The sequence below is a fragment of the Nerophis ophidion genome, linkage group LG02 (genome assembly GCF_033978795.1).
Source record: "Nerophis ophidion isolate RoL-2023_Sa linkage group LG02, RoL_Noph_v1.0, whole genome shotgun sequence".
Classification (NCBI taxonomy): domain Eukaryota; kingdom Metazoa; phylum Chordata; class Actinopteri; order Syngnathiformes; family Syngnathidae; genus Nerophis; species Nerophis ophidion.
Window position 1 is genome coordinate 24,819,094 of NC_084612.1, and position 16,621 is coordinate 24,835,714.

Below are 16,621 nucleotides of genomic sequence, written 5' to 3' on the forward strand. Positions count from 1 at the left end.
GCTGCTTGGCTCTTGGTTTTTGGAGGATATTCCTCCAAGAATTATTAGATTTAGGCTAAGACTGTTGAGGTTCAACTATAAAATCATACATGTCCCGGGAAAACAACTTGTCACTGCTGACACTCTCGCAAGAGCTCCCCTGGGAATGGAGGCCAGAAAAGCCAATAGCAGCTTGCAGAAAGAATGCTGTGCACACATTAAACACATTCTGCATCATCTCCCTGCCACTGACAGTAAACTAGCTAGCATCAGGGAAGCTCAGAGCACAGACAGTGTTTGCAGGCAGCTGAAAACATTGACGGAAAAAGGCTGGCCCTCTCACAGGAGAAGCGTTCCTGAGCATCTTCTGCCATTCTGGTCTAAGAGGAACGAAATTAACATGGCAGAGGGCTTGCTTCTTAAGGGAACGAGGATTCTGATCACTGGATGCATGCAGCAGGAATTCCATGAAAAGGTTGCATGAAGGCCATAGGTGCGTGACTAAGTTTGTGGCAAGGCCACAGGGATCCCTATGGTGGCCAGGGATAACAGGACAGATTAAAGAGATGGTGGAAAGGTGTGAAATCTGTTGCCAATATTCACAGACAAAGACAGAAATTTTAATGACCACGCCCCTACCAGCACCACCAGTGGAAAAAGTGGCGGCTGATATCTTTCAGTGGAAGAATGGACATTATATCATGGTGGTGGACTACTACTCCCGATACATTGAAGTAGCAAACCTTCCGACCCTGACAACATCTACAACTGTGGAACGACTCAAGGTAATCTTTGCAAGATTTGGAGTGCCTGAAATCTTGGTGACTGACAACGGGCCACAGTTTGATTCCACAGACTTTGCCACTTTTGCCCGGGACTATGGTTTCAACCACACGACCAGCAGCCCTCGCTATCCCCAGCGCAATGGGGAAGCAGAGAGAGCTGTCTGCACGGTCAAAGAGATGCTCAACAAAAGTCCAGACCCTCAGAAAGCTCTTTTGGCTTACAGTGCTACACCACTGGCTCACAGGCTGAGTCCAGCGCAGCTGCTGATGGGGCGGAGGATAAGATCAACAGTTCCTACCGCTCTACAAGCATTGAAACCAGCCTGGCTAAACCTCAGAGCTTTCTGGGAAAAAGACAAAGAACTAAGAGTGAAGCAGAGAGAGTTGTTCAACCTGAGACACAGGACAAAAGACTTACCAGTTCTGATTCCAGAACAGTGTGTGGATTAAAACAGCGCAGCAGACCACAGGTACTGTCCAGGAACTGGCTTCAACACCATGATTGTACAATGTGGAAACAAACCAAGGGAGCTTAAGACGAAACAGGGCTCACCTGACAGTGCTCCCTGAGAGAGGTTTGTCCTGTCCTGATGAGACAGAGACTGTCCAAATGCAGACAGATTCAGGTGAAACAGTGACCAGATCGGGAAGAGTTTCCCGCCCTCCAGATAGACTGGATTTATGAACATTCTAATTGACCAGAAAGTTTCCCCTGGTCTTTGGAAATAAAGGTGTAGACCTAACAGTTTGTTGTTCCAAAAACATGTGTGTTATGTTGGGTACTAATGTTATAGTTATAGAAGTAACTATCATTTTGGAATTATTTCATTTTGAAACAGTTCAATATTTAAAATAAAGAAAATAGGTTTACAAGCTAAAAGGGGATGTACAGATGTTAAGTACAATATCACATAGCGCAGTGGTTCTTAACCTGGGTTCGATCGAACCCTAGGGGTTCGGTGAGTCGGCCTCAGGGGTTCGGCAGAGCCTCCGCCGCAGCGGTCAAGACACAGCAGACTCATGAATTGATTAACGAGGACACCGACTTAACTAAATAAGTTGAAAAACTTATTCGGGTGTTACCATTTAGTGGTCAATTGTACGGAATATTTACTGTATTGTGCAATCTAATAAAAAAAGTGTCATTCAATCAATCAATCAATCATGTAATTAAAAACTTCTCCCTATCGTCGTATTTGTACTGCAAAGTTTAAATTTGAATGACAATAAAAAGGAAGTCTAAGTATTATGGATACCCCCAAACGATGTTCCCTAATTTTCCATCTGATTTTCAAGTGTGTAATTTGTTGTGAGTTCATGCACTGCGTTGGTTTTGTTCTTTGAACAAGGTGATGTTCATGCCCGGTTCATTTTGTGCACTAGTAAAAAAAACATAACTTTGTCTTGAATTTGAATTTGAAAAAAACAAAAACAAAAAAAAACACTTTATTTTTCACTGAAGAAGGGTTCGGTGAATGTGCATATGAAACTGGTGGGGTTCGGTACCTCCAGCAAGGTTAAGGACCACTGACATAGTGTCTAGAGGGGGCGCCGTTGAGTGTGTTGTGTGGATTAACAGTGTGGATTAACAAACACGAGTAAAGGAAGCTGAGTGAAGTTTACATGAAGTCTCGGGAGTCTGCTTTCTCGCATATAAACACTACTACAACAGTAATTGTAGTGTTGAGTAGTTTCCTCTTGAAGGAAAGGCTTTGCGAAATATATCTCAATAAATCTTCAAACTACACAATAGTACAATGCTTAGTCTGAGTAGCTCTTTCACTTCAAGGCAAAGCTCCAGGAGGTATTCGCAGGGGTTAGTTCATTTGCAACATAGCTCAAAAGAGGGCTTTTTTGAAAATTTCAGCAAATGAAAGCGATTTCTATGAAAGTAATTTTGGGAGTGCTCAGCATCATCCATTACGTGACCATGCACGAAATTAGTCAAATTTTTCAAAGACTACGACCCTAAGTAAGCCTCCTACTACCCATGGAAACACCTTAATTCAATCAAGTTTGTTTTTTGTAAAGTCGGACAAACACACCTTGATTATGCAATTGAAAACCAGATCTCTCGACCGCCGGAGGGGAGCCTTCGAATCGCGCACATGCCGGTCTCGACGTACGGGAAATAACCCGGAAGCAGATACCATTCAATAAAAACCTAAGCAACAATTGTAATGAACACGAGACTGTTTATTTGGTTAGAAAGGTAAAAGAACATAACATTTAAAGCGCATAGATTGGAGAAAAAAGAAACACATTTATTTAAGAAGCTAGCTAAGGAAATGTAGAATGACAGTTTCCTTCGGACTCCCAAAATACAAATGAGATGAAAGAGAATTAAACTATCATGATCCGTTGCCCGGATCATAGTTTATTTAGGTTTTGATTTACTTGTTGTTTAAGTTCTGTTTCAGCACTCCTGTTTTATGTTTCTTGGTTGTCATGTGTGCTGATTATTTTCACCTGCCTCTGATTAATGTTCCGGATGCTCACCTGTTCCCGGGCACTAATCAGAGAGCTATTTATTCCTGCGTTTCGCCTCACTCGGTCTGGTGCTTTGGTTTGCTCTCATGCAATACATCACATTCCTGTTCCTGCTTTCAGTGTTTTGGAATAGCATCTGTTTGGATAACCCATTCATGTTTTCTGTGCTGTGGGCACTGCGCTGCATATTTTTGTGGTGATTTATGGAATAAATCATTCTTCTTACCGGCAAGCTGTTTCGTGACGTTCGTCCGCATCCTGGAAAGATGACCTCCATCCATCCATCCATTTTCTACTGCTTATTCCCTTTCGCGGTCGACCTAAGGCATCGTAATGCCCCGGTACCATAACAGAAGCAGGTATATTAAAAGCAAATAATAAAGCATACACAAACTTCTTCATGCTGCATTTGTGCACTCCAAACTGATTAGCAATTACTCTGTTTTACACAAAAATGTGAAGATAGTCCAGAACATTAGCAACTTTCATCTGGAACAGTATAAGCCGCAGAACAAACTGTCTTTTCTTTCGGATTCAAAACTCCTTCCATCAATCCAGAGCCTTATGGATGAACTCGGAGACATTTGAAAGTTTTGTTTCCATTATTCTCGTTGTCATTCTTCGGTCTTTCTTTGCTTCAAACCTGCATCTGCTCAAATACATTCTTGGTAGTAGCATTATGTTTGTAGCGCAATCCAAGATCATATCTTGATGCTGTCTGCCATTTAACATCATCATATCCATTAAAGACATATACATCCATCCATGCATCTACTTCCGCTTATCTGAGGTCGGGTCACGGGGGCAGCAGCCTAAGCAGGGAAGCCCAGACTTCCCTCTCCCCAGCCACTTTGTCCAGCTCCTCCCGGGGGATCCCGAGGCGTTCCCAGGCCAGCCGGGAGACATAGTCTTCCCAACATGTCCTGGGTCTTCCTCTAGGGAGGCGTTCGGGTGGCATCCTGAACAGATGCCCAAACCACCTCAGCTGGCACCTCTCTATGTGGAGGAGCAGCAGCTTTACTTTGAGCTCCTCCCGGATGACAGAGCTTCTCACCCTATCTCTAAGGGAGAGACCCGCCACCAGGCGGAGGAAACTCATTTCGGCCGCTTGTACCCGTGATCTTGTCCTTTCGATCATAACTCAAAGCTCATGACCATAGGTGAGGATGGGAACGTAGATCGATCGGTAAATTGAGAGCTTTGCCTTCCGGGTCAGCTCCTTTTTCACCACAACAGATCAATAAAGCATCCGCATTACTGAAGACGCCGCACCAACCCGCCTTTTGGTCTCACGATCCACTCTTCCCTCACTCGTGAACAAGACTCTGAGGTACTTGAACTCCTGCGCTTGGGGCAAGATCTCCACCCTTTTCCGGGCGAGGACTATGGACTCGGACTCTGAGGTGCTGATTCTCATCCAAGTCGCTTCACACTCTGCTGCGAACCGATCTAGTGAGAGCTGAAGATCTTGGCCATATGAAGCCATCAGGGCCATAATCATTTGCAAAAAGCAGAGACCTAATCCTGCAGCCACCAAACCAGATCCCCTCAACTCCCTGACTGCGCCTAGAAATTCCGTCGATAAAAGTTATGAACAGTGTCGTTGACAAAGGGCAGCCTTGGCGGAGTCCAACTGTCATGATTTAAGCCTGCCTTTCCCGGTCACTCGTCGTGGGTCCATTATTTGCTATACGCAGCTGTTACTTCCCATGTACCTGTGTCCTGCTCCTGTGCTAAGGCATTACCCTAGTTTCCTGTGCGATCGGCACAATTTTTCTTTCAATTTGTTTTGTCTTTTGGTTCGTGTCTGATTAAAAAAATCATGTCCTACCACACGCTGCCGTCCCGAGCCGTCCGTTCTGCATTCCGGGAGAACAAACCCCGCCCGACCCGACCGCCGTAAATGTGACAACTTTCATGTATCAAAATAAAACAACCTGTACCATTTATATCGTTTCATTTATTTCATGTGGTTGTCGAGTCATTACATTAATCACCTAACGTATACTCAATATTTACTCAAACTTAGAGCGGTTTCTGATAATGTGATTGCACTATTCCTTATATGACAACACAGTATGAGAAACACATTTCAGTATGATGCAGAGCAATTTAAAATCACAGCAAACTCTACACACTACAATAAAAATGTAGGGATATTCCAATCAGGGCTTTATGCTGCCGATTCCGATACCAATCTTCAATTTGTGAGATCGGCCGATACAAATCACATGTATTAACTTCAATCTTTTACATTCATTTATGAAGAGTGTTATTGACAATTTAGGAATAACAACACATTATTTAAACCAGTTGCCTGTTCTTTTTATCAGCACGTAACATGTTCAGCCTCATCCTCGGTGATGTTACCTGATTATGATACTTCAATACAGAGAAATGCCGTTTATTTTCTGTAATGGAGCTGATTATGATCGCGTATGGAGACACATTATTAGCTGCTAGCCTCTTGGGACTAAAAATAAATAGTGTTAAAATGCAATAATCAGCAATGGCCACATGTTGTTTATACTTCTGCTTACAATATCATCGGTTTCCAGCATTAGGCCGCACTTCCTTGTAGTTCTTAACCAGCTGGGAAACTCTAACCACTTTAATGTCTGCCAGGACCGGGTCATAGTCGCTCCACAGGTATTCAGGAGACAGCACTTTGGCGGGCTTGTTGTACAGCAGGTATCTGCAGAGAGTTAAATGGAGAGTATTGTAAGGAAATATTTAGTGGGACTATTGAAAAGAGGATATGAACATGTTACTTGTTGAGGTGACTCTCTTCCTGCCACACAGCCTGAATTTTTATCTTGGAGTCCTCCTGGGCTTGGGTGTAACAGTGTCTAGTGAGAAACATATGTTATAAACGGCAATTATGTGTACAGTCCAAACCAAAATTAACTAAAATGTGTTGATTTTGTCTGCAACCCGGCCTGTATTAGTTTTTTCCTAGTCATTAGCCTCTGCCTGTCCAGCATAAATGCAGTAGTACTGCACTCAACCTTCACATTAGATAGGATAGGTGCTTTATTGTCATTGTATTTGCAACACAATACAACTTAGTTGAACAATCCTCTTAAACAGCAGCATCTTGATTCAGCAATTCTAATGGTTATCTCACAATGAAGCGAAGGATGCATAAACAGTTATATAGCAGTGCACTGATGAATGGTTGAGTGGCAGGGAATAGATTAACAGTTAGGTTGAAGTGAATACATAAAGTTAAAGTACCAATGATTGTCACACATACTAGGTGTGCTGAAATGTGTCCTTTGCATTTGACCCATCCCCTTTTTCACCCCTTGGGAGGTGAGGGGAGCAGTGGGCAGCAGCGGTGGCCGCGCCCGGGAATCATTTTTGGTGATTTATCCCCCAATCCCAACCCTTGATGTTGGGAGGTAAATGGGTCCCATTTTCAGAGTCTTTGGTATTATTCGGCTGGGGTTTGAACTCACAACCTACCGATCTCAGGGCAGACACTCTAACCACTAGGCCACTGAGTAGGGTAAACAGTTAAATAACATTGGATAGATAAGCAGTTGAATTACAGTGGCTTCGTCGATAGTTAAATTACAGTGGTTGAGTAGTTATAGCGAATAAGTTAACAATTAAAGTGCAATTATGCAAAACCTTCCAGTTGTAAGTTTTGGACTGATGTAGGTAATTTTACTGCAAGGTTTGGGCATCATCTACATATTGTACAATACTGTTGCTATAAACTGTGCCTAAAACGGCACTTAAAAAGAGAAACAAAATCGATCTTTTGACTTCTTACAATGCTTTTTAAAACATTTTTTTTTTACAGAATTTTGTGACATAAACATAGAAAATAGTAATAATAATTATAATACTTAACACACAGTCAGGAGTATAGCAGCAAATTCTGGGCCCTCATGCACAAGACTCCTAAATGGCTTTCCATCCCACTCTAAAACCAACGTTGCCACACCACACACACGCTAAGTATGTTTACATGCGCTAAAAAAACGATTATTGCATGGATTAGATTGAAACCAGCTTTTTAAAAACACCTCTAAAAACCTGGATTTTAGGTTTTTGACTTTTTAAAGATGAGATTAACAAACCTAGAACATATTTAGATTAACCCGCTAGATAGATTAGTTTTGTTCCGAAAAAATAACCAATTACACACACTACACACACTACACACACACTACATCACTATGGCAAACGTCTTCACGTGACAGAACTGCCTGGATTGATAAGTCTTTTCAATATGTAAAGCTCTCTTTTCATGGATTTTTATGACATTCACAAATGTGAGTAAAACTTAATCTTCCTTGGTTTTTTAAGCAATATTCAATCAATCAATGTTTACTTAAATAACCCTTAATCACAAATGTCTCAAAGGGCTGCACAAGCCACAACGACATCCTCGGCTCAGTTTTGAACTTACATGACTGTAAAGTTAAGACAAATGTTAACAGTAGTTTACTCCCCTGTGGCATCTTTAAATTTCCCAATTCTTGCTCTGTTTTTCAGTTTTTACAGGTAAGTGTTGCTTACTTGACTAGTCTATACATATCCTCCAGGTAGCCCCCCCAGACTGCTGCCGTGTAGTAATAGTCTCCTTCCCCAGCAGGAATGTAGGCTTTGGACTGGGGCCGCCGCTCATATGGAAATTTGTCCCGATGGATGTCCTGAAAAGTATCATAATACAACTAAATAATTGCTGTATGTAAAATATGAAGTGAGGGATCACACTGGGGACTAATATTTTGGCTCATATAAGATGCATACTGTACAAGGATGAGATGAGATAGGATAGGATGTATCCCGCAATGGGAAATAAAGTCCACACAAATAAGGTCAAAAACATGGGAAAACAAGACGGAAAACATTTAGCAAAAGGATTTACCATACATTAAAGCAGGGGTCCCTAAACCGGCTACGGCCGGCCAGCGTCCAAGTTAAAAAAAAAAGAATATGTATATATATACTGTATATATATCCATCCATTTCCTACCGCTTAGTCCCTTTGGGGTTGCGGGGGGCGCTGGTGCCTATCTCAGCTACAATATATATATATATAGTAGGGGTGTGGGAAAAAATAGATTCGAATACGAATAGAATCGTTTACGTTGTGCGATTCAGAATCGATTTTAATTTTTTTTTAAATCGATTTTTTAATTTATTTTTATTTTATTTTTTTTAATCAATCCAACAAACCGCTACACAGCAAATGCAATCCAATTCCAAAACCAAACCTGACCCAGCAACACTCAGAACTGCAATAAACAGAGCAATTGAGGGGAGACAAACACGACACAGAACTAACCAAAAGTAGTGAAACAAAAATGAATATTATCAACAACAGTATCAATATTAGTTATAATTTCAGCATAGCAGTGATTAAAATCCGTCATTGACATTATCATTAGACATTTATAAAAATAATAAAAAAGAACAATAGTGTCACAGTGCCTTACACTTGCATCACATCTCATAAGCATGACAACACACTGTGTCCAATATTTTCACAAAGATAAAATAAGTCATATTTTTAGTTCGTTTAATAGTTAAAACAAATTTACATGATTGCAATCGGTTGATAAACATTGTCCTTTACAATTATAAAAGCTTTTTAAAAAAAATCTACTACTCTGCTAGCATGTCAGCAGACTGGGGTAGATCCTGCTGAAATACTATGTATTGAATGGATACAAAATCATTTTAAATAGGGAAAAAAATAGTTTTTGAATCGAGAATTGAATCGAATCAAAAAAATTGATATATTATCGAATCGTGACCCCAAGAATCGATATTGAATCGAATCGGGGGACACCCGAAGATTCACAGCCCTAATATATATATATATATATATATATATATATATATATATATATATATATATGTACATATATATGTATATATATATATACATATATATATATATATATATGTATATATATATATATATGTATACATGTATATATATACATACATACATTATGTATGTATTCTCTTGTATTCACCAATACATACATATATATATATATATATATATATATATATATATATATATATATACATATATATATATATATATATATAGATATAGATATATTCGACCTCGGATAAGCGGAAGAAGATGGATGGATGGATGGCTATATATAAATATATATACATACATATATATATATATATATATATATATATATATATATATATTTATATATATATAGCCATCCATCCCCCAAAAAATGGAAGCATTCACACCCACCACCACGAAAAGAATACCTACCGGAATCAACAAAAGGCTATCGATGCTGTCATCTAGCAAAGCTGAATTCGACCAAGCAACCCCCCCGTACCAGAAAGCACTTGATGAAAGCGGATACAACTTCACCCTCACCTATGAACCCACTCCAGGAAACCAACCAAAAAAGAGCAGAAAACGAAACAACATCATCTGGTACAATCCGCCATTCAGCCAAACGTCCCAACCAACATCGGCCGCAAGTTCCTCACTCTGATCGACAAACACTTCCCCAAAGGCAACACCCTAAGAAAAATATTCAACAAGAACAACATTAAATTGAGCTACAGATGTATGAATAACATACAACAAATCATTTCAAACCACAACAAAGCAATTGCAAAAGGACTGCCTACCCCCAGACTAAACGACTCTGTAACCAATAAGGAATGTAACTGTCGCAAGAAACCTGATTGCCCTCTCAACGGAGAGTGCTTACAGGCATCAGTCGTTTAACAAGCAAAGGTAACACGCAAGGACATTAACATATCCGACACGTACGTAGGATTAACCGAAGGAGCGTTCAAAACAAGATGGAATAATCACAACGCCTCCTTTAGAAACCAGACTTTGCGGAATTCTACAGAACTCAGCAAACACATTTGGAACCTCAAAGACAATAATGTTGAATATTCAATAACATGGCAAATTCTTGCATCCAGCACACCTTACAACAGTGGTAATAAAAGATGCAACCTATGCTTAAAAGAGAAACTGTTTATTATATATCATCCAGATCTATCATCCCTCAACAAGCGCAGTGAAATCATTTCAACATGCCGCCACAGACGGAAACACCTCCTAGGTAACACATGAGCCAATCACCACACCCTACGCCTGCCTGTACCCACCCACTCTGTGCCCTATATAAACCATTGTATGTGAATGCTTCCATTAAAATCTCCTGATGATTGAGGGAACCCCTCATGAAACAGAGATGAAGTAGTCTTGTGATTTTTCCCACATACATACATATATATATATATATATATATATATATATATATATATATATATATATATATATATATATATATATATATACATATATATATAAATATATATATATATATATACATTATATATATATATATATATGTATGTATATATCTGTCATCACCTTGAGGGATGAAGACACCTTTTACTAAGTGCACCAAAGCAATATCACATGTACTTACATGTTTAAATTCTGTATATATACACACATATATATATATATAAATATATATATATATATATTTTTTTTCCCCACACATACATACATACATACATACATACATATATATATATATATATTACACATATATATATATATATATATATATATATATATATATATATATATATATATATATATATATATATATATATATATGTATGTATGTATGTATGTATGTGTGGGAAAAATCACAAGACTACTTAATCTCTACAGAACTGTTTCATGAGGGGTTCCCTCAATCATCAGGAGATTTTCTGCAGGAGAAAATTTCCAGATGATTGAGGGGACCCCTCATGAAACAGTTCTGTAGAGATAAAGTAGCCTTGTGATTTTCCCCACACATACATATATTGCGCTCTACCACAGTATCGAGCACTATTCTCTGGATAATCCAATTAAGACATTATATATATATATATATATATATATATATATATATATATATATATATATATACATATATATATATATATATATATATATATATATATATATATATATATATCAATCAATAAATCAATGTTTACTTATATAGCCCTATATCACTAGTGTCTCAAAGTGCTGCACAAACCACAACACAAACCACTGCGACATCCTCGGTAGGCCCACATAAGGGCTAGGAAAACTCACACCCAGTGGGACGTCGGTGACAATGATGACTATGAGAACCTTGGAGAGGACTAAAGCAATGGATGTCGAGCGGGTCCAACATGATACTGTGAAAGTTCAATCCATAATGGATCCAACACAGCCGCGAGAGTCCAGTCCAAAGCGGATCCAACACAACAGCGAGAGTCCCGTTCACAGCGGGGCCAGCAGGAAGGAAACCATCCCAAGCGGAGGCGGATCAGCAGCGCAGAGATGTCCCCAGCCGATACACAGGCAAGCAATACATGGCCACCGGATCAGACCGGACCACCTCCACAAGGGAGAGTGGGACAGCGGAGAAAAAGAAAAGAAACGGCAGATCAGCTGGTCTAAAAAGGGAGTCTATTTAAAGGCTAGAGTATACAAATGGGTTTTAAGGTGAGACTTAAATGCTTCTACTGAGGTGGCATCTCGAACTGTTACCGGGAGGGCATTCCAGAGTACTGGAGCCCGAACGGAAAACGCTCTATAGCCCGCAGACTTTTTTTGGGCTTTGGGAATCACTAATAAGCCTAAGTCTTTTGAACGCAGATTTCTTGCCGGGACATATGGTACAATACAATCGGCAAGATAGGATGGAGGTAGACCGTGTAGTATTTTATACGTAAGTAGTAAAACCTTAAAGTCACATCTTAAGTGCACAGGAAGCCAGTGCAGGTGAGCCAGTACAGGCGTAATATGATCAAACTTTCTTGTTCTTGTCAAAAGTCTAGCAGCCGCATTTTGTACCAACTGTAATCTTTTAATGCTAGACATAGGGAGACCCGAAAATAATACGTTACAGTAATCGAGGCGAGACGTAACAAACGCATGGATAATGATCTCAGTATCTTTAGTGGACAGAATGGAGTGAATTTTTGCGATATTACGGAGATGAAAGAAGGCCGTTTTAGTAACACTTTTAATGTGTGGCTCAAAGGAGAGAGTTGGGTCGGAGATAATACCCTGGTTCTTTACCGAGTCGCCTTGTTTAATTGTTTGGTTGTCAAATGTTAAAGTTGTATTATTAAATAGAGGTCGGTGTCTAGCAGGACCGATAATCAGCATTTCCGTTTTTTGGGCGTTGAGTTGCAAAAAGTTAGTGGACATCCATTGTTTAATTTCGTTAAGACACGCCTCCAGCTGACTACAATCCGGCGTGTTGGTCAGCTTTAATGGCATGTAGAGTTGGGTGTCATCAGCATAACAGTGAAAGCTAACACCGTATTTGCGTATGATGTCACCTAGCGGCAGCATGTATATGCTGAAGAGTACAGGGCCAAGGACCGAACCCTGGGGAACTCCACACGTTACCTTAACGTATTCCGAGGTCACATTGTTATGGGAGACGCACTGCATCCTATTAGTAAGATAAGAGTTAAACCAAGACAGGGCTAAGTCTGACATACCAATTCGTGTTTTTGATACGTTGTAATAAAATATTTTGATCGACGGTATCGAACGCAGCGCTAAGATCGAGGAGCAGCAACATAGATGACGCATCAGAATCCATCGTTAGCAATAGATCATTAGTCATTTTTGCGAGGGCTGTCTCCGTAGAGTGATTTGCCCTGAAACCGTATTGAAAGGTTTCACATAGATTGTTAGACGCTAAGTGTTCATTTAACTGCTCCGCAACAATTTTTTCGAGGATTTTTGAAATAAAGGGAAGGTGAGACACCGGTCTGTAGTTTACCATGAGGTCAGGATCGAGGTTAGGTCTTTTAAGGAGAGGATGAATAACCGCTTTTTTGAATGCTAGGGGAACAGTGCCAGAGGAAAGTGATAAGTTTATAATATTTAGCACTGATGGTCCTAATAATACAAAGAGCTCCTTGATAAGTTTCCCAGGAAGAGGGTCAAGTAAACATGTTGTTTGTTTTATTCCATTTACACGTTGTAACAATTCCTCTAATGTTATTTCCTCAAAACGAGAGAAATTATTTTGGAGGGCAGTGCCCGCCGCATATACAATCGTATCTGTGTTAATAGAACCCCGTTGTAGCTGGGACGCATTGTCTTTAATCTCCTTTCTAATGACTTCAATTTTGTTATTAAAGAATTGCATAAAGTCATCAGCTGAGTGGTTGGAGCTACTGGAAGGAGTCCCTTGTTGGGTTAGCGATGCTACCGTACTAAACAAAAATTTAGGATCGTTTTTATTTTGGTGGATGAGATTTGAGTAATATTTAGCTTTAGCTAAGGTAAGCATGCGTTTATAAGTTATTAAACTATCACTCCATGCTTGATGGTTCACCTCAAGTTTAGTCGTGCGCCATTTGCGTTACAGCTTTCTGCATAATAATTTCTGAGATCTAGTTTCTTCTGTAAACCACAGGGTACGCTTTTTTGGAGCCTTTTTTAACTTTAGCGGTGCTATGTTATCAATGGTTTCGCGCAGGGCGTCGTTAAAGTTGTTAGTGAGATTATCAATAGAGCCCACATACTTTGGGAATGGTGCCATTACCGAGGGCAGTAGGTCAGCAAGAGTTGTCGTTGTGGCCGTATTAATGTTGCGGCTGCTATAGCAGTTATTCTTATTATTAGTTTGACGAACATGCGTCTGAACCTCGAATTTTATAAGGTAATGATCGGACAATACTTTAGTATACGGGAGTATCGTAACTTTGGAAACGATGATACCCCTGACAAGCACTAGGTCTATCGTATTGCCGTTGCGATGCGTGGGTTCATTTATTATTTGTGTAAGGCCACAGCTATCAAGTATAGTCTGGAGCGCTACGCATGGTGGGTCCGATGGGGTATTCATATGGATATTAAAGTCCTCATTATAATTATATTATCGGTGTGCGTCACTAGATCAGAAACGAACTCTAAGAATTAATTGATAAAGTCCGAATAGGGCGGTAGATAACAGCCAGGTGTAGAGGCAGCGGTGTGACAGACCTCATAGTAAGTATCTCAAACGATTTATATTTATTATTTATGTTAGGACTAAGGTTAAAGTTTTCGTTGTATATTAGTGCGATATATATATATATATATATATATATATATATATATATATATATATATATAATGTCTTAATTTGATTATCCAGAGAATAGTGCTCGATACCGTGGTAGAGCGCAATATATGTATGTGTGGGAAAAATCACAAGACTACTTCATTTCTTCGTCTTGTGATTTTTCCCACACATACATATATGTATGTATATATATATATATATATATATATATATATATATATATGTATGTATATATATATATACGTATATATATGTATGTACATATATATATGTACATATATGTATGCATGTATATATATATGTATGTATGTATATATATGTATGTATGTATATATATGTATGTATGTATGTATATATATATATATATATATATATATATATATATATATATATATATATATATATATATTTATATATATATATATATATATACATATATATATCTTTTTTTTTACCCAATGCGGCCCCCGAGTCAAAAAGTTTGGGGACCCCTGCATTAAAGGATCACAGAATAGGTTGCTGAGCAACACTAAATTGGCCCTAGTGTGTGAATGTGAGTGTGAATATTGTCTATTGATCTGTGTTGGCCCTGTGATGTGGCGGCGACTTGTCCAGGGTGTACACCGCCTTCCGCCCAAATGCAGCTGAGGAAGGTTTCAGCCCCACCATGACCCCAAAAGGGACAACCGGTAGACAATGGATGAATGGAGAACTGATGCAACAAGCTGCCACTTCAGCAGCACCATTTCTACATACAGCTACAAAAGTAAAACACAATAAAATCAACAATGAGCAGTACATAATACATACCGCGCACATGCCATTTACCATTTCAACATGCAGACAAACCAAACAAAACCCAACCAAACACACCACAGTGGCCTCGGGAGCGCTCCACGACCAGAGACAGGAACAGACCCAACAAAGCAACCAAGAGAGCAGACTCCATCATAAGCTGCCTACGAGCTCTTGGCCAATGTCCAGTCTGCAGGGACAAGCGAGAATCCGTAGCATAGAGACTGAAGCGTATTCAGCCAGGACTCCATTAAGACCGTCCATCCCGATGCTCATTGCTAGATCCGCAGCCCCGTTTTCTGGTCTGCTTCTCCTCCGGTCACTCTACGGTGTGGCAAAAAGCTAGCTGCTGGGCTCCAGTGCAAAGATGGTCATGGTCAAAAGGCAAAATTTCATTGTGGAGGGGGCGTGGTTCACACGTTCCACGCAGGCAGGGTGTGTGCGGGGGCCGGCCATGAAGAACAGACAGGTGAGTGGATATCTCAGCTGAAACGAGTTATCTAATCACCTTTCCTTTTATTAAAAAGCGCCAGAGACCATGAGGGGGGAGAGACTGACGAAAAACGAGACGGCCAGGAGAAGAGAGCAAGGACTACTGAAAAGCGCAGAAGAACTTTGAGAAAGAAAAGAAAATAAAGCACATTGTAACTCCGCATCTGAGAGACGTGCCGGTGTCCTGTGGTCCTATACGAACCCCTAGCAATAGATGTTCACACACATGAAAACAAGGGGGACATACCAAGGACACAAAAGTAGGATACACAAGAGCAGAGAGCTCCTGCAGCTAGCAGCCACTACAGTGTGCCATCTTGAAAAACCCCCACATAAAACCAGTGAACAGACCTTGTAGTAGCCACGGTGAAGCACAGCAGAAAGTCGACTGAGAGACTCGGCTCCAAAGCGGTTGTGGAACACGCTATCGATGTCCATCATGAAAAGATAGTCAGCCTTACTCCGGATCTGGAACACATGATTGGAAACCAATCAAGACACAATTTATGTGTTTGTGAAACTGAATTGTGACGTTATGGGGTGTGATTGACAAGAATGCGCTACCTGATTATCAATGGCTTTGGTCGCCCACTCCATCCTTCCAAGAACCACTTCTTGCCAGTGCTGGGCGCTGGGCACAGGGACCACAGAGATGTTCCGGGCTCTGCCCAGTTTAACCTGGGTAAGGGTAAAAAGTAATGTTTAGAACCTGCTCAACAAGTAACATTGGGGAACAACATGTTTATTACACAATCACAATTTCAAATGTCCACCAGGCCCTATCCCCAAATAGTTAACAATCCTTAATCCAGACGAGGATCCTGATTACGCCACTTGTTCCATTTCCAGAAATTGTTCTTTATAAAAACTTTGTACAATCACCTCTAAAATTTTGATCTTGGGTATATAATCCTCCACATTGGCAGCCACATACAGTTATTGGTTCAGCACAGTATTAAA

General features: G+C 40.0%; 1 protein-coding gene across 1 annotated transcript in view; it reads right to left on the reverse strand.

Moving 5' to 3' along the window:
* Nucleotides 1-5,194: 5,194 nt before the first annotated feature.
* The window catches only part of LOC133538580 (globoside alpha-1,3-N-acetylgalactosaminyltransferase 1-like), a 45,279-nt gene continuing 33,852 nt past the window's right edge, over nt 5,195-16,621 (reverse strand). Inside the window, exons 7-11 of the mRNA XM_061880235.1 lie at nt 16,226-16,339; nt 16,013-16,129; nt 7,788-7,921; nt 6,026-6,103; nt 5,195-5,949 (exon numbers count right to left, since the gene is read on the reverse strand). Of these exons, the coding sequence (XP_061736219.1) occupies nt 5,799-5,949; nt 6,026-6,103; nt 7,788-7,921; nt 16,013-16,129; nt 16,226-16,339 (594 nt within the window). The 3' untranslated portion in view covers nt 5,195-5,798. The remainder of the gene's footprint in view (nt 5,950-6,025; nt 6,104-7,787; nt 7,922-16,012; nt 16,130-16,225; nt 16,340-16,621) is intronic.